This window comes from Daphnia magna, linkage group LG3, assembly GCF_020631705.1.
Source record: "Daphnia magna isolate NIES linkage group LG3, ASM2063170v1.1, whole genome shotgun sequence".
In the NCBI taxonomy this organism is placed as follows: domain Eukaryota; kingdom Metazoa; phylum Arthropoda; class Branchiopoda; order Diplostraca; family Daphniidae; genus Daphnia; species Daphnia magna.
The window spans coordinates 3,327,475-3,352,528 of NC_059184.1; the positions used below are offsets into that span (position 1 = coordinate 3,327,475).

The following is a 25,054-nucleotide window of genomic DNA, read 5'->3' on the forward strand; positions in this document are numbered from 1 at the left end:
TAGCCGAACGACCGGTAGATGACTCTGACGGGACAAAACAGGAGCTCAACCAGCTGTGACCAACTTTCCTTCTTCATTCCGTATTGCCATGCAGTGCTTGTCCGCCCCTCTCTGATTCGTCAAAGTGTATGACGTGAATTGACGACTTTCACTCGTTTCGTTTTGTTTTTTTTATTATTTATTTCTTTTTTTGAGCCAGAAAGTTCCGAATATATTTGACCAAAAAAAGAAAATACATAAAAAAAAAAGATTGGAAAATGATGTTTTCCCCTCATTATGTTATATGCTGTTGTACGTAATGCGGCCAATTGCCCTCGTATTCTCATTCGACGGTCCCTTCTCTTTTTCATTCTTGGATTTCTGAAGGCGCGCGTGAGTGTCTGCCGTGCATACCGTTGCGGAACAAAACTCGCTGGGGTCCGCCTAAAGTACATTACATAATTCGGGCAGTGATTTCGCTTCATTCGCATCCTGTCCGATCGTTTTTATTTTTACTCTGTTCTTTAACTGTTTTTTGAAAAGTCTCGTTTTCCGGGTCCTCTAATGTTCTAGTTCCGCACTGTAAAACTCCATTGACGGGTGAACGTTTTCCGCCATTCATTTACGCTTGACAGAAAGTATTTCATCTTTCAAAAAGAAAAACGAAAAAACAATTTTTTTTTAAATGCTGTTTTCAAGAAAACCGAGAGGTGTGTGTGTTAGGGCATTCAGTATATACGTTGCCGCTTTTGGAAGGGGAGGGGGGAGGGAAGCGGGAGATAGTGAATAGAGAGGGTGAGGTGGAGCGGAGGAGGTGGGACGTACTGTACACACATTGGACGACTCACGCGGTTTCCCGCTGCCGTTCGGCTCTCTGGGCTCTCTCATTTTTATCCACCAACGCACACAGAGCCGAGAGAGACGGGCTAGTGTGTGACCCGGTTTCTATCGGGATAGACGTGTCCGGCGTGAAATGCAACTCGTCCCCGTGAAAGTTTCTCTTCTTCGTTTCACCGCTCGTTGGGATCATTAAAGCGGTTCGACGCTCATAAAAAAAAAGGCATCCACTTGCTGCTAAACAGCACGGCGAACAACAATAGCGGCGGATTCATTCCCGCAATTACTCAATCAAGATTTTTCGAGTTCTATCCCGTTCTGTTTGTTTTTTCCAATTTTATTTTGGTGCCTTCCCGGAACAAAATCAAGTCCAGCTCAGACACGCACCTCATCAGCGTTTTTTTTTTTTTGACACATTACCAAGAAAGAAAGAAGGAAAAAACGGCCGCACGTGCCCAGTTGTGAGTGGATGTGATCCAACATCGTCATTTTAAACAAAAACTAAATAATAGTACTTTCGGGTTCTTATAAATTAAAAGAAACAAAAGTGTTTGGTGTGCGTCCATGTATTTTCTTCTGGGATGGTATGCTGCGTGTGAGCTCCACCACCACCACAGTCTGTGTGTGATGTAATGTTTGGTTGTTTAAAAAAATATTGCCTTTCTTGACTCGTCTTCAGCTGTGTTCATCATGACTTGTGGTTCCTGCTGCTGTACCGCGTCATCGTTCCACCTTTAAACACAAAAAAATGCAGGGAAAGTGACCGCACTGAACGTGAAAGAAAAAGGCTAAAAGAGAAAAGAAGAAAGAGAAAACAATTGTCCCTGTCGTTTGAAGGGAAGGATAACAACGGAAAAAATAAAAGGGAGAGAAGAAGGAAGTGCCACCAACAATCTCTCTTGGTTATTTCTTATTTACAAACCTGTTTGGTAATCATCGATGAAGCGAAGCCTAGGCCTAAGTAATTGACACACTAGTTGAACATTTTGCGGTAGCGGTGTGCAACAGTCCGAATTTCGGTTTAGTTTTTTCGTAAGTTTGTGCCAAGGTCCCTGGCATTAAAGAATCAACAACAACCGCCTGGCCGTTCTGGTAATTGACCGACAAAAGTTCATCAGCACACACACAGGCGTGTTTTTGTGCTGACGGCCACACGCTTTCACTGTTCACACATCAAAGAAATCGCCCCGTTTCAGGAGCCAAAAAAGCCAACGGAAGGCGCCCTAAGGAAACGGTTCCGCCCTTTGAAAACTCGAAACGGATCCCCTTCACAAAATTTCCCAGTCGAAAAAAGTTTGGATTTTTTTCTTTCTCGGTCACCAGGGTCACTTGTTTTGAACGATTAGTTTCGGTTGAACGTCTCTAGTTTGTTGCATTTGTTTGCCCTGTTCTCCCCCCACCCCCAAAATCACCACCCAAATCAAAAATTACGGGAATGATCGAAACAGATCAAAAATGCTGTTGGCCGCTCCATTTAATCGAAAACTCTTCAGTCTATCGGCCATCATCTTACGTCCTTGCCGGCAACAGCCTCGTCCCCGCTCGTTCACGGTGACTGTCTCGTTACGATCATCGTTGGGAGCCAACGACGAAGGCAATAACGAAGAGGAAGTTGCAGAAGAAGAGATCACGGTGCTATTGACCAATAACAAATTCGACAAAAAAACAAACAAATCAGTTTTTAAATTCTTTAAAACATTAAAGTGATCGTGTAAACAACGGGATTCAAACAAGACACAAAAGAGTCTGTTCGTTTATTATTTTAAGCCTACAGTAAAGAACAGATTCAGAATCACGAAGAGGAGTCCAATAATACATTTACAGAAAACAACAAGAGCAGACGAAACAATAGATATCAGTGCAGAGAGGGAGAGGGAGAGAAACCAGTTGAACGAGAGCGTTCATTTCGATTGTTTTTGTGATTTTTGCCCGGCATTTTCTTCTTCCTCTCTCTCTCTCTCTCTCTCTCTCTCTGTGTGTGTGTTCTCTCTCTCCCATTCTACTACTGCTCTCTAACCGTACATATTGTCTGGCTGTGACGTTTGGCCCCCTCGTGTATGATTGTGTTTGTGTGTGTCAGCCCCGTCCCGAACGGAGGTCATCAAAAATTCTGTTCACGTCCAGTTTTTCTTTTACGGACGGTCGGGACTTTTGTGTATCGACAACTGAGGCCGACTTAAAATCAACATACACGTTCATCCAAACAAGGTAAGGTTAAAATCCTCATTTATTTGTATGTTTCCCCTATCCTTCCATTCGAGCATTTTCGTCCAGTTGTATTCATTTTGCTTGACAATCAATTCCCTTTATGAACAATTGCGACTGATGTCCAAAGTCCAATATGACAGGCACAAACCCGCGTTCTAATTATACATGCCCTTTTTTAGTAGAGTACGGGTTTTTAGCGATGGATTGAAGTATAGACTCACAAAAAGGTCGCTACCTTTGGGTCCTTTTTTTTGGGGGGGGGGTTTAAACACCGCCTCAAAGACCACCAATGCGTCCCTTTTTTAATCTACATTAGCCTGCTGGCCAAAGTTTCGTTTGCACAGTGGTTTATGATTGCTAAACCCACAGTCACTACATGTTTCATTGGAGGATGATAACCGTTGGTAAGGGCGATAACAAAGAGGAAACTACATCTCTAACCAAACGAGTAATGTTTCGCAAACGATAAGAAATGTTACATCCATTTTGAAATGGAAAACGAGCTGGTCGTTTTATTTGGGGTTTATAAATAACACGGGAAAACAAAAAAACTATTTATTTAAATAAGTAAATAAATAGACTGACCCGTTTTGATTGACCTGATTGACTTACTGTGTCCTATCTCCCACAGTCCAAAACTGTAACATCCACTCGAAAGCATTCCGTTATCGTCGTGCGTGGCTGTTTCATCCGGTATAGATGCACCAGTTGAAATGTGCTACTCCAATCAAGGAACTAATTCAGGACAGTTAAAAATATGTACTGTATATACGTATATTCTTTTTTTTTAGTTTCGTCTTTTAATTAACTGTGGCATTTGATTATTGGTCTCATCATAAATGGAATTTTCTTTCTCTTTTGAAATGAAAGACAACCGGTTCGTTCCGGTATGATTCATTCGTTATATGGGGTGTACGGTGTGCGTGTCTGTGTGTAATTTTCACCGTCCGATGACAACGAGCCCATGTCTGACGTATCCATAATTAATCAGACTGATTCAAAGAGTAAAGAACAAATATGAAAAAAAAACGATGATTCATCATCAGACTAGCTGACCCTTTTATGTCATTTTTATCTCTTTCAATATAGCTAACGATTTCCAAAAAAAAAATCCAGACTAAAAAAAAAAAAGAATTGGCACACGCAAAAAAAAAAATATTGACTTTCGTAAGTTTTTTATGCTATCGTCTGGCGGTCACAACATCTATCAGCATTAGTCTGGATTCATTTATTGTATTTCGTTTAGCGTTTCATTCATATTTTTTTTCAAATCTTTTTTCTGTCGAAATTTCCAATTGTTACGCCGTACAAAACATACCTGACTCTACACCCATAAAATTCCTTTACGATATTTATTGCTGACTGTTATGGGGCGTTCACTGAACTGATCATTGCGATTGTTTTGTCTTTTGATTTATTTTTTCCTATTATCATTGCTGCCTGTTGTATTATGGGTTGCTTTCAGAGGAACCATCGTCTTCATAGTTATTTTTATTTTTCTAGGTAAACAGAATAAAGGTTTAAAGTCCTTGGCCAAACAATATATATCTTTTTTGTAGAAGTGAACCTGTGACCTTTTGGCTATCAATCCGAGATCAAAGTAACACACAGGATTTAAGGTTGTTGTCGTTAATCAGTTTCCATACATCGGAGCCGGTTGGGCAGTTAGACTAAAGAGAGAAAGTGGATAAGACCCCTTTTTGCTAAGGGGATTTTCGTTCCGTGAGCTCACGTCTGTTTCGTCTTTCTCTATGTTAGTCGTAGTAGTAGACCCAATTATATTTATAGAACCAGTCGACGACGTCTGGCATAACATTTAACACACAAACACGACGCGTTTTTCCTGCTGATGCCATCCGACTGGTTCACTACGTCTGACAGGCTTCAACCCTTTCAAAAACACACACAAAAAAATAAAGTAGATGACCGACAAAGAGAGACAGTGACGTGTTGCATCTATTGATGCTATGTCTGCACGGCCATCTTAATCGATGGCACGTAGCCCACACGCATATTTATTGTCGCTTGCTGCTGGAGACATAAAAGACGGCACTTCACACACTGACATTCACCGTTAGCATCCAATCATAACGATCCAGCTGTCCAGCATCATCAAGCCAGCCAATGGTGCTTTATAGCGACCAAGAGGAGCAAAAAAAAAATACCACCAGATGAGCTCAATCAACGTCACGTAACAAGGTAGCGGCGGCCTGGTATATACACACACCGTGCCTTACGTATCTGCGTGGCTGTCTTGTTTAGACGGGGTGGGCCACATATTTTTTTTTCACCCATTCTGGTGGTCGTCCAGGTCTGTCCGTTTTAAAAATAAAACGTCGTGAATAGAATGCAAGAAAGAAAACAAAATATTATAGACGAAAACAAATGCAGAGCGGACGATAGCGCGAAAAATCTCTTCGAAGAGGTTGGCGACCTTTTGAATATAGTATTTGTTTTCTTTTGCTATTTCGGCTAGAAAAATTCGTGTGACTGTTGACGGATGAGGTTGAATTAAGTGAAAGATTTAAAAAGGCGCGTGTGGCCGTATTCGGCGGGGAATATATGATGTCGACGTTACAGTTGGATTAAACAAAACATTTTCTTTAAATTTTCGTTGTGGGAATAGCGTCGCTGTTTATCTATTTTTTCCCCTTCGCAGACGCCATTTTCCCAATGTTTGCACTATCGCACAGATCAGCAATACAAAAGAGGCCAAAGAGTCTATCCAGGTGACACCGAGATTTGTGATAACAACGCGCTTAACAAACAAAAACCAAACGACAAAGTGCATCGTCTTATTGCGATTATCTCGACTTCTTTTCTTGCTTGGTTTTTGTTGGTTTATTTCCGTGAGTTTGAACTTTTTTTTAGATACGCGCAAGGTAGTGGGCAAGGTCGTCAGGGTCAAAATAGTCCAATGCCTATCGGGCTTCTGTTTGCTTACGTCAACAGAGAGAGAGAGGGGGGAAAATGGGCCATTGAAAAAGCAGAGAGTTTCTACGAAAATTTTTCTAGTTTTAGCTGGAAATGTTCTCCCATCGATGGCGAAAGAGATAAAAGAGAACATTTTGAGTTGTTGTTTGACGTCACTTGAGAGAATATTTACATGCAAGATTGCTCGTGCGGTTACTTCACCTGCCTTTTCCAGGAAACCTTCGAAGCGATCCGCACATTCATCAGTTATCGAACTCTTAGCGCCACCTTTCTTGATTGTCGTATGGTGGATCCTTGTCGTTTGTTGTTGTCTGACAGGCTTTTCAAAACCAAACAAAAATCCCCTTTTAGATGTACTCTCAATGAAACGTAAGCGAATATTAGCATACTTGTCCAAGCTGATTGTTGCTGCGGGACAAGCATCAAATTGGATGACGTCAAAGACCCCTATTCTCTTTCACATTTATCTAAAAATGACATGGACATTGCATTCGTTTTAAAAGGATTTATTTATTGGACAGATGTTTTCATACATGAATCTAAAATACCGATATTTTCGTACCCAGAGACACCTGTGTTTGCATGTTACGTAACAGCGGGAGACGTCGTTGTGCGGAACGCTCGATTGTAACGCGGCAAATATAAAATCGTGCTGCCATTTCAATCGAAAAATTTAATGGTTCCTTTTTTTAATAGGGCTTTATATTAACGATTTAAAGAGACGGCTTTGGTATTCCTCCAACGGGTGGCTGTATATTAGCTGTACTGTGTTGTAAGAGCTGTACCATATTGTTCGGCGTTTGATAAAATCCGGCCACATTCAGGGCAGCATATGGTGAAAAATTCTGTTTTTTCTCATCCAATATTCTTCTTATTGCGACTCCCCGTTGTCTTTTTATTAACTCACAAACTCGAGGCTGTGCTCTTAAAGAATTGTTCTTCACAGTTGCCTCGCAGGCCCTGAAATTCGATTGCGCCATAGCAGCCGATTTTCATCAATTTCTTTTTTCCTTATTGCTTCACATTTTTATTTACAAACAAGTTTGTCGTCCCCCTTTTTTTTTAAATTCTATTGTACAACACTTTTTCTGGCTTTTATTTTAGCCTGTCTGATTTCTCAGCTGCAGGAAACTGTGCCGTAACGACATCGACGAATCGTTTCCGATGAATCTCTCTTGATTGATTGCCCGTCTGGCCGGATGTTGCATGCTCAACTGGTTATATTCAGTTGCTCGGCTACACTTGTGGTATTCATTTACGAACGACTATCCTGTATCCAACCAGCCCCAAGTCCTTAACTCATACCCATTTTAAGACACTGAGGCAATGGATGTTGTATAGAAGATTTAGCCACTGGCAATCCGTTTGGCCCGGCTCGTCTGACAGAGACGAACGAAACTGCCAGGCACCCAATCAAAACGTTGAGTTGTGTTAGAAAAGAAAACGGAGAAGAAAGAAAAACGAGGAAATGAAATTGAGTCTATAGAGTAATTCTTGGGAAAGTCGGGAAAGTTTTCGGATCACGACCTTTTGAATGTTGCGTGCCATCAGCTGCTTAATCGATTGAACAGAAACGCCTCCGCTCTGTGTGTGCCAAGTAAAGCACACTCGATGTCGTCACTCTCATCTGGAATAAACTCGGTCGCAGAAAATTAAAGAACAGTCGTATACGGTGTCGTTAGCTGGAGAGAAGAAAACAAAACCAAACTTGACAAACAGGAAAGGCGATGCAAGGGAAACAAGAGCGACGCATTGAAGAAGTGCCGTTGCTGATATTGTTCTATTTTGGGAGAGAAAACCGTGGCAAATCGCGAGAACTTTTTAACGCCGAAAACCACAGGACGCTGCGGTGGCTTCAAAACATGTCAAGCGCAATCGAAAAGAAATACCGCACATCCATTGGTTTCCATTTCATCGCTATTTCATATCGGTTTAATTTATTTTGTCCTCCAGTGGTTGGTTGGTTTTCAAAAATGCACAACCAAAATCTTGCCTTTCGATGTTCCCATTGGGTCATACGTTTGATGTGCATGAAGAAGAGTCTCAATAACCTAAATGGGATATTTTTACCGAGAGGATCAGTGTGAGTTTCTGTGACTGGCAAGTGTAATCTTATCTGCTGCGTTCTCCATTTTCAGCCGGATATAGTCTACACACAATCCTCCGCTTCCGCCTCAGCCTTTTTCTCCTTAGCCATTGCCGCTCCGTTTACTCTATTACGAATTTCGACACGCCGTTGTACAGAGCGTACACAGACACACAATCCCCGTTAGATTTTTAAACTGCGTCAGGGCCACGACGTTGTGCATTTTTGATATCTTCATTCGTCTTTTCATGTCTTATTACAAGATGTAGTGCAGGCGAACTCTGGTGTACATACACCCGCTATTTTCATCGGCTTATTGTAACACGAGTCCCGATGCCAGAGAATTGAGAGACCATTAAGAGCAACAACAAAAAAATCTGAATTATCGCAGATTTCTCTCTCTTTTTCTTTCTTAAATGGTTTCCATGTGTATTCTAACCGAGGCGATTCGTATATATAGCAGCCAGCAATCTCGTAGCAATCAAAAGTCAACTGATTAGACGTGAACCGGCATCATTATTATTTTTTTCTGTCCTTCTCCGTCTTCGTATACTTTTATTTTTATTTTTTTTTATGGAAATCTCGACTTACACGACCACTTCTACATTGACATTACCGCATCTGTTGTTGTATTTTCTTCGTGCGACCAATGGCTGCAAAAAATAAAAAAAAGCTCGAGTCGTCCGAGCGGCGGCGGGTCCGCAAAAGGTTATCGGTCGGTCATATGCATCCGCCCCAACATTCGCTTTGGGGATCGAATTCGAGACACATGTACACTTACACACAGAGTTGTACAGTGGACGTGTTTGTTGTTTGAAAGGCGATCGTTGAGCACCATTACCAGGAACAAGAAAAATAATCAAAATCAGAAGAAAAAGTATAGCCAAAAATGAAGAAGAAGAAAGCGTCGATTAAAGTATCGGATACTTGGCGGACGTTGGAGTAAGTGCGTGGAATTGCGGGGCAATTGCGGAGCGGAAACAGAAAAAAAAAAGAAAAGAAAAGAAGAATTGACTTGTTTTTATTTTTTTCTAACGACGACGCACTTTACCAACCAGTTCGCTCCGGGGTTTCCTATTTATACACACGTCTTTTCACGGCGTATATTTTTGTTGTTTCATTTCTCGTTTTGCGAAGCGATTTTCTTTCCTTATAACCAATTTTCTTTACAAATTCACACACCAAACATTTGTTGCGATTTTATTTGCCAGCAGTCCAATTACCACCACTGAGTGGTCCAGTTGATAATGTCCAAAATCGAATAGCCAATGATGGCCAACGCCCATCCAAATAAAACAAGGAAGAAACGATGACAAGTAAAATGATTAATAATTGATAGAAAGTAGCCTGACATAAAAACTCGCGAGCAAACGAAAGAAAAAGAAACTAGACGGGTCGAAATGTAATCGATCAACCAGTCCAACAACTCGACGATGGATGACATCCCAGCGATTGTTTAATCGAAGGAAAGGCGTGCGTATACATAGCCCTTACATTCGAACGACAGTTGGTGTAGTACCATCATCTATTTGATGTAGTTTACATCAGGATTGTTGGTGCGCAGCAAACTTTTTTATTTCATGATGGAACCACCACCACCCCCCTCACAGACGCGTACAAAGAAAATCGGAAGGCGCAGAAAAGGGAGAAGCCAAACAATATCTAAAAATACGACTGGCTAGACTTTTCTTTCAGCAAAGCACTATAGCATACACGCCATATCGTATAGGCTTTGTGTGTGCGCAGTCAGGATTGCTCCCTTCCCTCCAATTTTTTTAAAATATATATTTTCCGCTCGCGTGTGTACGAAGCAGTGCGTACGTGATGGAGTGCGGTATTTCGTGCTATAACAATCGGCTCTCATGCATATGTGCTCTTTTTTCTTTTCGCATGTCCGTCTGGTATTCGGAAAGAATCTCGCCGCCCTATAGGCGATGCAGGATGTTTTGGGCGACGTGCGGAAAGTATGAAAAAAACAAATTAAAAAAAAAAAAGAATCGGCTAGTGCACTAGTTGAGCAAATTACATCATCCATTTGGCCAAATGTGTATATATATACAATTCTAGAGTAAAGTTGCATAGCATAACGGCTCTGCTGCGCTGGCGAAATTCGACAACTCCCGCACATCCATAGAGAGTGGTCGGGTTCGTCGCACTGTGACGTGCCATTCAACGCCCCCTCCACCCCACCCACCGCTGCCGACAAATAAGTGTAAGGCCATGTCATCATCATCGCCGACAGGCTTTTGGAAACAAGTTCCTCCCTAATCTACACGCAAGTGTAGAGTTTCAAAACCGAAACGCTTAGACCTTAACTACACCCATACCGTCGGGTCCATTACCGATCGTCTCTGTCTGTTTTATTCCAAGAGGCCAGCGAACTAGGGCCAAGGAAAAAGGCTTCACTCACGGTCACCGCTTTTTTTTTTCTTCTTTCCAATTCGATATGTAACCCCATCACGAGAAAATAGCGTCGAGTTGGAGGGCCGTAACGTTTATATTTTTCTCTCCCGATTTTATATGGCCGAGCACGATGGAACAACGTGATCGTAATTCAGCAGCCCTTTTTCCCAACCACCCATCCCAAATGCACGATCGTTCCCCTTTGAGCCTTGTAGCCTTGCATTTGGTCGTTTATCAGTCGATAGGGTCGCCTATATTCTGTACGTCCCATACAGCCAACAGCATCCAGTTGAAGGGAGGAGGCAAAAGAAAAGAAATTCGGGCATGAAAAACAGAAGCAGCATGTTAAGATATTCTCTTCTCGTCGACGATGGCTCCACAGCGGCTCTCCATCAGATGGAAACTCCGGCAGGCCGGCTGTATCCAGCATCCGCTTTTTGTTTGCAAAGAAAATATCCAAACCGTTTACTTTCTCTGTGTTACAAAGCTGCAGCAAAAAAAGGAGATTTTTCTTTTCTTTTTCTGGGCGGGATTGTTATCGTCTCTTATATTATCCTTCCGCATTTTGTGTGTGTGCTTGCGTGTGCGTGAGAGCCTCCGCTCCATAGTCCGGCCATGTCATCCGATATTGGCCGCCGCCCGGCTTTAAACAGTATAAAAAGGGTGGGTCTATTCTCTTCTTTTTGCTCGCCATATTTCCTCTTGGCCTCCTCTAGTTCAACGTTTTATGCGCTATGTGTAGTTATAGTGTACGCTTCGGCGCACGAATGTCACATTTGAACGCGTGTGAAACGAACTTGGTCCTATCCCTCCTCATTTCGCCCTAGTTTCCTTTTTCTCCGTATAAAGGGCCTTATGTCTATGCATACACCGTTATGTGTATACGTGTGTGTGCTGTTTGCTCGCTGACTGGAAGATATGGCTAACGTTTCAAATGTCGGCCGTGTTATTAACGCAGCAAAGACAGTCTCTTTCCGTTTGTTCTATAGATGACTCCATCGTCCAACATCACGTTCATCCACTCTCGATGTATGCTCCTGTTAATCGATCGTTAAGTGAACAGTTTTTCTCATAGATGAGGCTGCTCTTGCGTGCTCATCGCTAACTCGTCTGGTTACGGAACGGGCCGTAGTCGGCCGAAATGTTTGTCCGTCTCGTCTTTAGAAGCGAAACAAATGCGCACAAAAACGCTAAGCGAGGTAAGGAGATCCCTTACGAAATTCCTAAAGGCTCTTTTGTATTCTTGTTGTTGTAAAAATCTGATGTGGTTAAACATCCACGGTTTTTAATTAAACGAAGAAGAGAACGGCATCAGCTTTCAGTTCACATCCCATCCGACGATACCATCCGATTTAAGGATATCAACTTCTCCCATCACCGGTCTAAACTTATAGCTGAATCAAAGTCCTCATTGGAAGGATCTCATGTTTTTATTTAAATGAAAGGATTTTTTTTGTTTTAAAGCAATACTTCAAATAATATCTAATATAATATATAATATGAGTTTTTTTTCAATTTTTTAATTTCCCTAATGTCATCCTGCGTTTGGAGGGAGGGAAAAATTCCTCGCCGGGTGTTCCTTATTGCTAAATAATTCCAGATTGTCCTGGAATCCTTTAGCTGCACCAAGGTCCTTTTTGCAAAGAGACCTTCTGTCTAAAGGTTTCTTCTTGGAAACGAGGGTCTCCCTTCTCTGCAACACAACAGACGTGATAAATTTTGCACCATCCAGCAGCAGTTCCCTCTCCCCAGTGTGTAATTACACGTTGCAGTTTATTTGCGCTTGTCTTTGTTTCCTTTTGAACCGACTGGGTTGTTGTTTTAAATCACCCGGGAAAAAAAACGAAAAAATGGAGACCTCTTGGACGAAAAAAGGGAAAAGAGTTTAGGGGTCACGTGAAAGAGAGGAGACACCAGCGGTTATAATGGAGAGGAGGTAAAGGGCACCACAATGTCCTTTTGGATGTTAGTCTTTTCGCTGTATTGGATAGATAAGCGTCGACAGTTTGGCGAGGAGCAGCAAAGAAGGGGGAAAAAAAGCGCAAACTTACACACACACACACACACACTAGCGAAATGGATAAATAACTCTTTGTCGTGATGCCCTTTCGTCGGGTATTTCTTCTTCCTTAAACAGCTGAGGCCATCCACGAACTTGGTCGTCGACTCGATTTCGATATATGGAAATCCTTTTAGCGTTTCACACAATGTACCGATTTGAAAGGAACGATTCCATCTTCTTTTCCCTCTCACTGGTGACCATCAACAAGGGCAAAAGGTAAATGAACGCCGCCATTATCCACCAATCACGCAAAAACCATTTTCTTTCTTTTGCTGATGTCCAACTGGCCAGATAATAGTTGATTGAAAGTTAATACATCGGCAACTGTTTGATTAGTAGCTTTTCAATTCGTTTGCGGTCAGTGTGCGAAAGGTGCATGATAGGCCATCATATAAATTCAAAATGATTATCGGGTTGACGTGTCAAGTTGTTAGCCTTCATACCAATCATCGCTAATTGGCCACCGGTGCGTTTTGCGGTCGTTATTCCAGTGCAGCGCAACAAAAGAAAAAGTGTGTTAGCATTACCCGTTATTGCGTTGCGCGTGCCACAGTGGAAACGATGCAACGGCGTGAATATCTCCCGCTGAGGGGCATGGCGGCTCATCCAGTTGTGCCTTGTTTATTTCTTTTTCCTTTTCGGTTGTTGTTGGACGTTGTTCATTTTCGCACACACGGCGTTTTTCAATTCTTTGTTTTGTTTTTCTCTCTCTTCCCCTGTCTCTCTCTTTCCGTTTTGGTCATTCGCCATTATTGTTTGTCGTTAGGATGACCTTGGCTCTTCATTGCGTTGCTATGGTCCCACAAAATCGACCGACACGCGGTTCTCTTTCTTTTCCCCCGTTTTACGTTGTTTAATGTTCACTTTTTCTTCTGTTCTGCCATTTTCTTCCGTCTGCTTACAACAGCCAAACCGTGCACAGGTCTTTGTGCATGGCCACTGACTGGACTTTTTGTTGTTATGGCGTTTTTACTATTTGATTTCATGTCAAGCCCGAAGCCAGGAAGAGAGCAACATCTCTTCAATGTAAGGTTTTTTTTTATATATATATGAATAGATATTACCTAGAAGTTTCAATATAAGGTTAAACAGTTGCCATACAGGTTTTTAAGTTGGCAGTTGGTTGCCTTTAGTGCTTGATATTGATTCAAAAGCTTGGATCTATAGGATAACTTGATCGTTTTCTTGAGAGTACCGGCCAATTTTGATGATAGATCTGCTCAACTGTCGCCCTAGAAGTATGTAATGCAAACAAAGCTATTCATCATCCATGTCAGACTGAAAGTTTTTCTTTTTTTTTTCTTACGTTGGGTGAGGAGAAAGTTGGTACACAAAAGCTGCTGTCATATTCTTATTATTGATCTGATGAATGTTTTGTGTGTTATATTCTCAACTCGATGACATTACAGGGCCGGCGTGAATTGATCGTCCACAGACCATCAGACAAAACATGTCTGGCCGAAGAGAAGACTTCCCTGTTGCCGCTCAGTCGCCGTACTTGGCGATTACGTGTTCGCCACTCAAACCGACCAGTCATCGACAACAGCGTCAGGTAATATCGTGAAATTATTCTTTATTTTCAGCTCACGTTGATCAATCGTTTGAATCTGTTGCAGGTGATGTCCGTGAAAACGGGGCTGATGGCAACCGGCCGCCAATGGCAACGGTGTTGCTGGTGGCTGACTTTACTTTTCTTTGCGCTATTGCTAATCGGGCCGGCGGAACCGCAGACGAGCAAACCGATGGTCAACTTGACAATCGGTTATTTGCCGACCATTTTGGGAGAACATCGTGACAAGCAAGGCTTATCAATTTCGGGGGCCATCACGTACGCTCTCAAGCAGATTGAAGAACGACATATCCTACCAGAAGGTGTCTCTTTGGTCCTCCAATTCAATGACACCAAATCCGATTTGCTTCTGACCACTAAAGCCCTCACCGAGATGATGTGCCGAGATGTTGTAGCCGTTTTTGGACCTGAAAACACCTGCAGTGTCGAAGCTACCATCGCTTCAGCCTGGAACCGGTTGATGATCTCTCACGTGAGTTTTTATCTATTTTTCTTTGGTTGAATGGATCATTCTTATGTTTTTTTTATGATGGATGATTTTGAAACAGAAATGTGCAGACCACACCGTCTCGGACAAGAAAAAATTCCCGACGTTCATTCGGACCTATCCAACGGAGACCCAGGTCGGTTCAAAGTTTACACTCTTCCGTAGTGCTTCGTTCGTATTTATAACCGAATCACCTGCAGTTTTTCTTTCTACTGTCATTTCACTACGTTCAAAATCGTTTTGGACTAGCTGACCCTTTTTGTTGTCTGTTGATCAGACCATCACCTTACTCGGTAGAGGATGTTTCGAACTTTCTGGGGTTTTATTGCTTTGTACCATTGTCTCGGGATCTGTCAAGTCGATTTTCAAGCTCTCTGGGTACAACCAAATAGTTAACATTTTATTCAACCAGCTTAACGACGAGATTCAACAGTTTAGTCAAACTGGGCGTTTGCCATTTGGAATTCTAAAGGAGCCAAAACGTAACAGGATCCGAGTGCCATAAGCGTTTGTCATTCTTCTATTATTCCGTGAATAATTCTACTGATAGACGTTGGGTCGTAGAAAGCGCGCAACAGCAACTGTGCAGGGCTTAATGACATTTGTTTCGGTGCGTGGCAAATCGAACAGACCTTGAACAATTTGCGCGTCAGGGACGAAATTTACAAATGGGCATGGCAACGGACGCGATGGCTCGGGCGGTTCTCTCAAAGTTGATGGGTTTTCAGCAAGTTATTTCCTATCTCTCGATATATTTGTTTTATTCCTTGAGAGTGTAAGATGTTATAGTGCAGCCTGTTTTTGTTTTTTGTTTTTCTCCCTTTTCTTTTCTGGGAATAATGAGAGCTCTTTGATATTGAATTATGGCTATCGAATTTTGACTGAATGTGTTGACCTTCTCTTTTCCTGATGTCGCCGCCAAGCGTCCCTTACGATAGATCTTGACTGTCGTTGTTGTCTTAGAAAAACATTTAGGCCACAAACAACTTGGCCAACATTTGCCCGCTTTTGGAAGGTATGGCGCAGGTCAGCCTTTTGTCATTCACTGCCCAGTCTAATGATAATTCATCGCGAATAAGGACGGAATCGGATAGCGTAAAACGAGTTGGGCGGAGGTCAACAGCTGTTCCAGTGTCCCCCTCTCTTACTTTTTTTCTTCGAAGAATTTCTCTCCTTTCTAGAGTGATGTCGTGATTTTAAAACGGGATTCCTCTTTATTCGCATTCTCGCCATTTCACGCTCTCTATTTGCCGATTGTGGCATACGCTCTTTTCAGTTGGACATTCTTTGCTTTCCTTTTTTTTCTAGAGTATGCCACATGGTGCGAGTTTTTTTGTTGTTGGATGAAGCGCTGGCCTGTTGCAAACGAACCTCATTATTATATCGTGAGAAATAATAGTGGACGTGGAATTGTATTAGAGTCGGAGCATTCTTCCGAATGTGTCTAATCTGTTAAATAATGGATGGCAACTGGTTTTGATGTTTATGGTTGGTAAATGATTGTTTATTCATGTGTTTTCAGGTGACGAAATCGATTGTAGCCTTGCTGCAGCATTACGCATGGAAAAAATTCTCCATTGTGGCTGAAAATTCGCCACGGTGGCAGACGGTGGCGGATTCGCTGGAAGCTCGGGTCACGGCCAACAACACCATGAAAATCAATCATCGACTCAAGTTCGAGGATATGAACCGCTGCTGTGCCAATCGGGAGTCGTGCTGTCACAATTCATGGACGTTCGATATCCTCGAGAAGACGCGTTTGGGCACTCGAAGTGAGCACTTTTACTTAGTGATTGAGTCACATTTTTAAAGCCCGAGCTTTTAAAGGATCAACACCTTTCATAACAGCCGCTTGTATTTTATGCCAACGTCCGCTAACAAGTCTCTTTCGCAACGACTATCAAATCTGACCCTGTTTGAACATTAGAACTATTTGGGAATTCTGATCTTCTCCTACTCCTTTTTTTTTTTTGTCTTCCCAGAAAGAGAAAGAAACTTAGAAAGATGGGAGTCTGCCTTTTTCGGCTTCTTTGGCTGACCTCCTTTAATTTTTGTTTTTGTTTTTTTCTTCCCCTCAATTTTTGGATCTGTGCTATTTGGCGTGATTCTGCTAGTAGCCCCATATGCATCTCAAAGCAGATTCTATGTTTTTGTTTTTGTTGGTACTTTGCATATATCCCGTTACACTTTCGCTATTTTCCATTTTTTTTTATTCTTCTCTCTTTCTCGCTCTATTTAATCTTTGTTCTTAAATTTTAATGTTTTGTTTTCTTTTATATTTTTAAAAACAGTTTACGTCTTCCTTGGCGAACCTCATAACCTCTACGATTTTATGACGACCATGCAAATGATGAGACTCTTCACCAAGGGAGAGTACATGGTCGTTTCCGTCGACTGGGAAACTTACAGCTCCGAAAGAGCCAGAGAATACCTATGGAGTTGAGTCGTTTTTTTTTTACTTTTATTTATTTATTTATTTTTTTATTATCCTCACTAGTTGCTTTAGTTCACGTTCGCAAGTTTACGTCACACCGTAACAGCGTGACAATAGCCTAAATGATGGGCTAATCTTTCGCATACTCAAGAGCGCAACTTACTAGTTACTCTTTTTTTTTAATATTCCCTCACCAAGTGTATATCGCGTAGATAAATATCCCTAAAGGTTCTTTAGAGTCTCATTGTATTGTTAGTACCTGACGTAAGTGCTCTTTATTTCGCCCTTCATCTACTTGATTTGCTTTTTAAAACTGGGAAGTGTGAGCATGCGCAGGGCAAGAAGCAAAATAGGAGACATTTAAAAAGAAAACTCAAGACTCGCAATGTGCGTTATCTCGCCAAGTCACTTCATGTGTGTGGTATGAGACTGGTTGGAACGGGGAAAAAAAAAAAATGAAACAAGAAATTTGAAAAAAAATGAGGTCAGTGGCGTCAATGGCGGCCATGGAGTGCAGGGTCCGTGAGTACCGGCTATTAAGCGCTGGGTACGTACACACGCGCACATAGCAGGAGATAAGAGATAAAGCCTCTTGCGTTTGTGGCTATATAAGCTGCAACAACTGTAATAATATGAAAATGGAACCTTGTTGTTTGACTTGAGCGAGCCAATCAGAACAAAGGGCTCATCGTCTCACACTATTTTCTCTTTTTCAGTTTTCTTGTTATCTCGGCAGGCCATTAGATGCCACGGCGTTACAGAAATAGCCTTTAAAAACGCGCTAGATTTGGTGCACACGTCAGCAGAGTGTATGCTGACGTGTCTGACCTTTGATTTTGATTAAAAAACCAAAGTGAAAAACACAATGAGAATGGATCCCGTTTATTCGAATACTGCCACGAGAATGTGGAGCAGTCTGACATGTTCGACAAACAGCAGCAAAAGAAATTGATGACACGGGGGGATACGATCTGTTAAGCTATCTTACTTTCGGCTTCGGGAAGAGATTTAGGGAAAAAAAAGAAAATGGTTGGCAAAGAACCAGTTACGTATAGATGTGTTTGTAATGTGTAGGAGTCGGTAGGATCAGTCGTTGATCCACCAACGATTTGTCTTTTGTGGAAGAGTTCATTTATTCTGGTTTTTAACACTACCATGTCCAGTGCAAGACGGGACAAACAAATCGATTTAATGTTTTTCTTTTCGATACAACAACCTGCCAAGTTGCAAGTGACTAATGTCTCTGTTTATTATTTTCCCACTTTTCTCTATCTGACTGTTGCGCGAAATCGAATGGCGAAAAAGCAGAACAGACGATGGTGAGCGCGATCCGCAATTGCAGCGAACTTGAATCGCCCAGTCCGGAAGCAGCCAAGTCCCTTTTGATGATCGTGACTACGAAACCAAACGAAGGTTTCACGCAATTCTCGAAGATGGTACGCAAGCACAATAAGGAGCCCCCGTTCCATTTCTCTGAACCGGAGATCTTCAAGACTTTCGTTCGGGTACGTACGAAATAGTTTTACTGTCAACGAGACAGTTTAAAACGGTTAGCAACTATAGTTTGTGGGCAGCAGTTTTGAGCTGCGAGTGCCGATATTTTATTTATTATTTGAGTCAATCCATCACGATGATGAATGACCTTTCACGATTGAAACACACGTAGCACGTTCCCATGTACGCTGCACATTTGTACGACGCTGTGCTCCTCTATGCCACCGCGCTGGGCGCCGTGCTTAGAGAGAACAATTTAACCGAACCAGCCAAAATTGTGGAAGCGGCCAAGAATGGCACATACCTCTTCCAGCACATCATTCGCGATCGCAAATATGAAAGTAAGTCTTTTATTACACCTCTTTGCTTGTTTTCTGTTTGTTTTTTTGTGCGTCATTTTGTTGTTTGTGTTTCTATCGCCCGAGCACTTTGCTAAAATTGTGTGCAATTCTTTCTCGGTTGCACTGACCAGGCGTAACGGGAGCTTCAATCAGCATAGACGACAATGGCGACTCTGAGGGCAACTACACAGTATTGGCCGTCAAATTCAGCAATGTCTCTCGAGCTATCACCATCAACAAAATGGCACCCAGCACATTTTATTGCCACTACGAGATGGTGCCTGTCGGCCGATTCGATTACACCAACTCGACCACGCCGGTAGAGTATATTCTACGGCCATGACTGTCTCTTCTGTAAAGATATAAGACTACAACAAACTGAGAGTTAATACCTTTTCATTGCATCTGCTTTGCTTGTTTTTGTTTTCTTCTTTTCAAGAAATTCACTCTAACCGACAAGATTCCGTGGGTGAGCCAGCGTGCACCACTGGACGAGCCTCCGTGTGGCTACGGTAATGAAAAATGTAGTGACGACGACCGCCGCCTGAGAGATTCGCAAATTGCTGCTGGAGTGCTGGGCTGCATTTTCATCGCGGCCGTCATTACGACCCTCTTTGTCTATCGCAAATGGAAGGTTGAACAAGAGATTGCTGGTCTCGTCTGGAAGATCGATCCAAAAGACATCATACCAATTTCGTGCCAGACTGCCGACGGTTTCATGGACAAATCCACTAGCAAAGTGACTTTTTGCGTTTCTATTCTTTCTTTTTGTTTATACAAAGTCGGTTTGTGTCTGCCGGATGTCTTTTATATGCCCATTATTAGAAGACGAGGATAGCGCACAAAAAAAAAAAAAAGATATACACAGAAGCCAACTCGTAGCCATCTGTTTCATTATTATTCCAGAACTGAGAGAACGAGTTGTTGTTGGCCAATCATTTTTCCTTGTCAATAACAGGTCCGTTTTTTCACAAAATATTGGTTTGGAGATTTCAGAAACACATGTTTTCCATTTCGATCGAGACGTACAGTAATTCACGAACAGTGTATCGATAATGATAATCTAAGCACTCGCAAAATCACGACATTTTTTTTTGTTAAATGTTGAATTGAAGGACATCTATTTTTTACGGGGGGACACGTTTAGTTAAGAATCTAGAATGGTGTTTGAAGGTTTTATATCAATCAAACTGCCAATCTGCAACTGATACGTATCTCTTTGATTTGCAGCTAAGTTTGGCGAGCGTGGCCGTGGATCAGGTTTTCACCAAAGTTGGACGTTACCGTGGCACGGTGGTCCGCACCAAAGATCTCGTATTCTCCAAGCGACACGAGATTGGACGCAAGACGATGAAGGAGATGCGTCTGCTGCGTGAAATTCGTCACGACAACATCAACCCGTTCATCGGTGCGGCTGTTGAGCCGAATCGCGTCCAAATCGTTTCTGAATACTGTCACAAAGGCTCGCTACCGGTAAGGACAAATACAATCAATCAGTCAATATCCTAGACATTCATGCAAGCTCCAAAGAGCGTTAGATTTATGGAGTCATTAAAATGCTCCAAGAACAGAAAGTTCCATGCGAGAGAAAACTCGTTACATAAAATTGCGGATGCGATGCAGATAGCAGACCTTTTTCTCCAGTTCATTCTTTATTGTTTTTATACGACCATCAGGACATTTTGGAGAACGACGACATCAAGTTGGAGAATATCTTCATAGCGTCAATGGTCAACGACCTGGTCAAGGGTATGATGCATCTGCACAAAACAGATCTCCATTTTCATGGCAATCTCAAGTCGTCCAACTGTGTCGTCACGTCGCGTTGGGTTCTACAGATCACTGACTACGGCTTGCACGAGCTCCGTGCTGCCGCCGAAAAGGATTCAATGGGAATACACGAACTCAATCGCAGTAAGTTACTACACCATCCTACCATGTCGACTGTTAGGGCGTTTTTGTTTTTTTTTCTCGCGATTGTTTTCTGGTTTAATCATATGCCCGTCAGGTGTGACGTCATGACTTTTTCATTCTAGCAACTTGAGAAACGAAAGCTAAACGTTTTTGCATCCACAGGGAAATACAATCTACATTCTTCTTCTGTTATTATTTATGACCTGCTTCACTGGTCATATTTTTCGAAATAACCCGTCTTTTCTGTATTTGATTTATTGCTGTTGGTTCTTTTTATCATTTCAGCATGGCCTCCTCCCACTATGTCTACGTGTGTATGGCCATCGTTAAACTGATGGCAACAGGAAATTTGGATCTTGGTCATTTAGTTTAAACTGGCATTGTTTACTTTTAACCAACAGATTTGTTATGGAAGGCGCCGGAATTGCTGAACGACCAGTCTGGTTCAGTTCGAGGCTCACAAAAGGCTGACGTCTACGCCTTTGGCATGATCCTCTTTGAGATTCTGACTCGACAAGACGCTTTCGGTGGCTACAATTTCGAGCCAAAAGGTTCGTTTTAGTTTGCGTGACTCGCCCAACAACCTCACTCATTCTCCTCCCTCTCAACAAATCACTCCGTTAGTCTTTTCTAGCTTTTAACTTATCTTTTCACCCCGATTTGAAATAGATATCGTCGACAAGATTCGAGCTGGCCCGGCTCCAGGAGAGAAACCTTTCCGTCCCGATCTCCAGGTACGAGCATAAAATTACACTACTCTACTACAACGCATGGTGTAATTGCGTGTGTAATCCACAAGGTTTACTTCTTTTGGTATATTTGCGGTAAAAGTACCAACGATACGCCAGTTTATGGCCAGTTGGCTATTATCGATCGCCGTGGCTTTTTTTTCACGAGCGTGAAAGAATGCTATGAAATGAAAGAGAGATTCTGTTATTTCGACTGCGCGTCTGACGGTTATACCCCCCTCCCTTCTGCTTATACGATTCGTTCGTCGGGAGCAACTGCCAAAGTCGTTTCGGCTCGTAGTTCGTATGAGTCGTAACAGCACCCGACGTCCCTTGAATTACTAGCATCATTTCCTTATCCGGTAGATTGTAGTGAACGAAATATCTGCTGGCGTCGCGACAATGTTTCTTTCTTTTTTCCTTGTTCCTTTCTCCCCATTTCTAGGCTCTACGAAATCATTTCTCTGCATCTTGATAGCTATATTTTATTTATTTATTCATTACTACCTATTCTTTTCTTTTTTTCCCCCTCCAAAGATGCTGCAAGAGTATTGTATCTTCGTGCAAACCGAAATTGGAATGGGCTGCCCGGAGTATATTCGCTCTTGCATGGAAGATTGCTGGGCAGAATTACCAGAGCAGCGCCCGGATTTCCCCACTATTCGCGACCGCCTTCGTAAAATGAGAGAAGGAATGTAAGTTATACGGCGCTTTTCCTTCTTTTATGTTTGGCATATACAGTGTGTAACGTACATAATGACGCGGCCTCTAATACGATTTCTCCTCTTTTTGCTATCGTGTCGTTTCGTCAATACGCAGGAAGCCTTTTATTATGGACCAGCTGATGGAAATGATGGTTATCTATGCCAGCAATCTCGAAGTCTTGGTTAATGAGCGAACCAAACTTCTCTACGAAGAGAAACTAAAGACGGAAGACCTCCTACACCGAATGTTACCAAAGTCAGTGCCTTCTCTTTTTATCACACGTTTATTGGCTTCTCGAGAAAACAAGCTCACGTAATAATTGGCATTGACACTTAGACCTGTGGCCCAACGATTAACAAGAGGCTTTGGTATCGAACCAGAATCCTACGAAGCTGTCACAATTTACTTTAGTGACATTGTTGGTTTTACGAAAATGTCGGCTGAGAGTACTCCGTTTCAGGTGCCGTTGTGTAAAAACTTTGAGATTTTCATTCTGTGATAACGTCAATTTGCTTTTCATTCCACGAAAACAGGTGGTTAACTTCCTCAACGATTTGTACACCTTATTTGATTCCATCATTCAAGGTTACGATGTGTATAAGGTGGAGACCATCGGAGACGCTTACATGGTGGTAAGTACAAGAAACTGTTTCAACATAACTCGTTTATAACGATATCCTTGATTGCTTTAACGATGAATGGTAAAACAGGTTTCTGGTTTGCCTTTACCAAACGGCGATGCTCATGCTGGGATGATTGCATCAATGGCACTTGATTTGCTATCAGCCGTTAAGAATCACAGGGTGTCTCATCGACCTAAAGATCCAGTTTTACTCAGGATTGGCATTCACACGGGTAATACAAGGCAACACATTTTGTTTGAGAGCAGCTGGAATCTAAATAATCTCATTAAAAACCAACAGGACCGGTGGTTGCCGGTGTGGTGGGTTTAACAATGCCTAGATACTGCTTGTTTGGTGATACAGTGAACACAGCATCTCGGATGGAATCGAACGGTGAACCCTTACGGATTCATATCAGTTGCGAGTGTCGAAAAGCCCTAGAAAAAATTGGTGGTTACGTAACTGAAGAAAGAGGTCTCGTTGCTATGAAGGGCAAAGGCGAAGTGTTAACACATTGGTTGATTGGCGTTACCAGCGGTGCTGTAAAAGCACGAACGGACATTGGAACCAACCAAGCCCCACTCTTTTGTCGACCCTCTGGTGCGATTGGAGCCAACAACGCCAACGGCAGTGCCGGCAACATGTCGGATCTTCGAAGACGAAGTCCGCGGATGCTCCACAGGGCTGAATCGATGCTGACGCGAAGAGTGTCAACTGATTCGAGGCCAGTCGGTAGTGGAAGCGTCCGAATGAGCTCGACTCTGGCCGGGCAACAAGGACGAATTCAAGGGCACGCAAACAGGCTGTATCACCATGACAACAATTCGGCCGAAATATTGGAAGGCTCCATTAGTGATTCCATATGCAGCAGTACCAATAGCACCAGTCACGCCCCATCTCCAATGGTAAAACATTCATCTTCTCAAACGCGTACTTTTGCCTTTTGATTTTTTCCAAATCATTTTCTTTTATCTGGAATAAAGTTTTACAATAGGAAAACGAGCCAATCAGCCAGGTCTCTGCGTTCCGTTCGCACAACAAAGTCAAATGCGAGCCTTCGGCGTAGTTGTTTATTAACACGTAGCGCCCATGCTAGCCAAGTTCAGATAGTTGCCGAAGCGGCCAGTGAGAGTGGGGATGTGGACTACCGGAGCGGAACGACTGCCAGTCCGCTTTTACCTCAGCGTCGATGCCAGTCACTGGGTCGTTTTCCCGGTGACGAAAACCCGCACCACCATCAGCAAGATCAACAAAGAGGCACAGCTTCAGATAGCCATGGTCCTCGACAGTTTCTTTGCGTTCCTCAAGTCTTCCCTTCTCGTGGCAACAAATCGACTCAGCGACGAAGGAAAGAATCAAAATCATTGGATCTTTTTCCGTCGGAATTGAGATCAACTCTGAACGAGCAGTCGCCCTTGCCTAGTTGCGCGTCCCAGGGCGACACCGAAGATGAACACACTCGGCTTCTGGACGGCTCTGATGATCACAACGTTGTCTTGACGATTCCCAACGGGGATCAACCACAGCAAGCCGAGTTGTCTCGACCAAACGGACATATCAAGACTGCTGGCTATCAGGCCGTGAAATTAATTCACAATGATGATGAAGGAATTGACGTCAACTCCGAGTCGCTCATCAGTCGTGATCGGACTCGGCCTCAACCGAGCCTCACAGCTTGTGGACTATTAGAGCCTGAAAAGAAATGGCATTCGTGTGAACAACTGCATCATTCAACATTAGGAGAGAGGCGTAGTAAAGAAGGCAAAGACACGGTCATCGCCTCCACCGTCAACAAGAGCTTCAAACAGTTGCTAGTCAATCTGTTCAGCGTGGGTCATGGAGGCGATACTTTCGGCCGGAATTCACAGACAGGAGAAGATTTCTCTGATCTGCATCGTGACGACAGAGAAAGCGTTGTGTGAAATCGCCACGCTACTTTTATACATCCCCAGAAAAAATCGCTTTACTTGTTTCGTGATTCGCATATTCGCCATTTTTTAAATGCCATACCCGATCTTTGATGTTCATTTATCTTATTGAGTCGGAATGTTTTCTTTGATTATTGTTTGTATCGGTAATATTGTCGCTGCTGAAAACATTGTGATAAATCGGTTGTTGTTTTATAGTTTGGTTTGCCTTTTCAGTTGTCTAAACCTCTTCATCATCCCAAAATAACTAGCTTCTTACTGCACTGCGACTTGCATTGAAGTCAAACCTATTGAATCGATATCGAGTAGAATAACCCTCCA

At 42.6% G+C, this 25,054-nt stretch overlaps 1 protein-coding gene across 4 annotated transcripts; it reads left to right on the forward strand.

Annotated features, from left to right (window-relative positions):
* The first annotated feature begins 894 nt into the window (after positions 1-894).
* On the forward strand, positions 895-24,930 carry LOC116919258 (receptor-type guanylate cyclase Gyc76C). Of its 4 annotated transcripts, none has more exons than XM_032925213.2 (21): positions 895-3,024; positions 13,919-14,061; positions 14,126-14,551; positions 14,628-14,702; positions 16,089-16,338; positions 16,858-17,004; positions 18,309-18,505; positions 18,667-18,835; positions 18,967-19,154; positions 19,275-19,574; positions 20,066-20,308; positions 20,512-20,749; positions 21,151-21,300; positions 21,419-21,483; positions 22,015-22,172; positions 22,297-22,437; positions 22,519-22,642; positions 22,716-22,814; positions 22,893-23,037; positions 23,106-23,710; positions 23,789-24,930. In XM_032925213.2, exons 2-21 carry the CDS (start codon positions 13,960-13,962, stop codon positions 24,725-24,727), a joined length of 4,761 nt encoding a protein of 1,586 aa, XP_032781104.2. In that variant the 5' UTR covers positions 895-3,024; positions 13,919-13,959; the 3' UTR covers positions 24,728-24,930. The 4 variants fall into 4 exon arrangements, with proteins under 4 accessions (XP_032781104.2, XP_045027291.1, XP_032781105.2 ...); XM_032925214.2 differs by lacking the exon at positions 895-3,024 and adding an exon at positions 13,375-13,535; XM_045171355.1 differs by lacking the exon at positions 895-3,024 and adding an exon at positions 13,670-13,747.
* Positions 24,931-25,054: the final 124 nt, after the last annotated feature.

Excerpts from the sequence above, each read along its gene's own strand:
- LOC116919258 (XM_032925213.2), top strand. The coding sequence starts at position 13,960 with ATGTCTGGCCGAAGAGAAGACTTCCCTGTTGCCGCTCAGTCGCCGTAC. Across the intron at positions 17,005-18,308 it reads AGCCAGAGAATACCTATGGA|AACAGACGATGGTGAGCGCG; the intron begins GTTGAGTCGTTT and ends GCGAAAAAGCAG. Across the intron at positions 23,711-23,788 it reads GTCACGCCCCATCTCCAATG|TTTTACAATAGGAAAACGAG; the intron begins GTAAAACATTCA and ends TCTGGAATAAAG.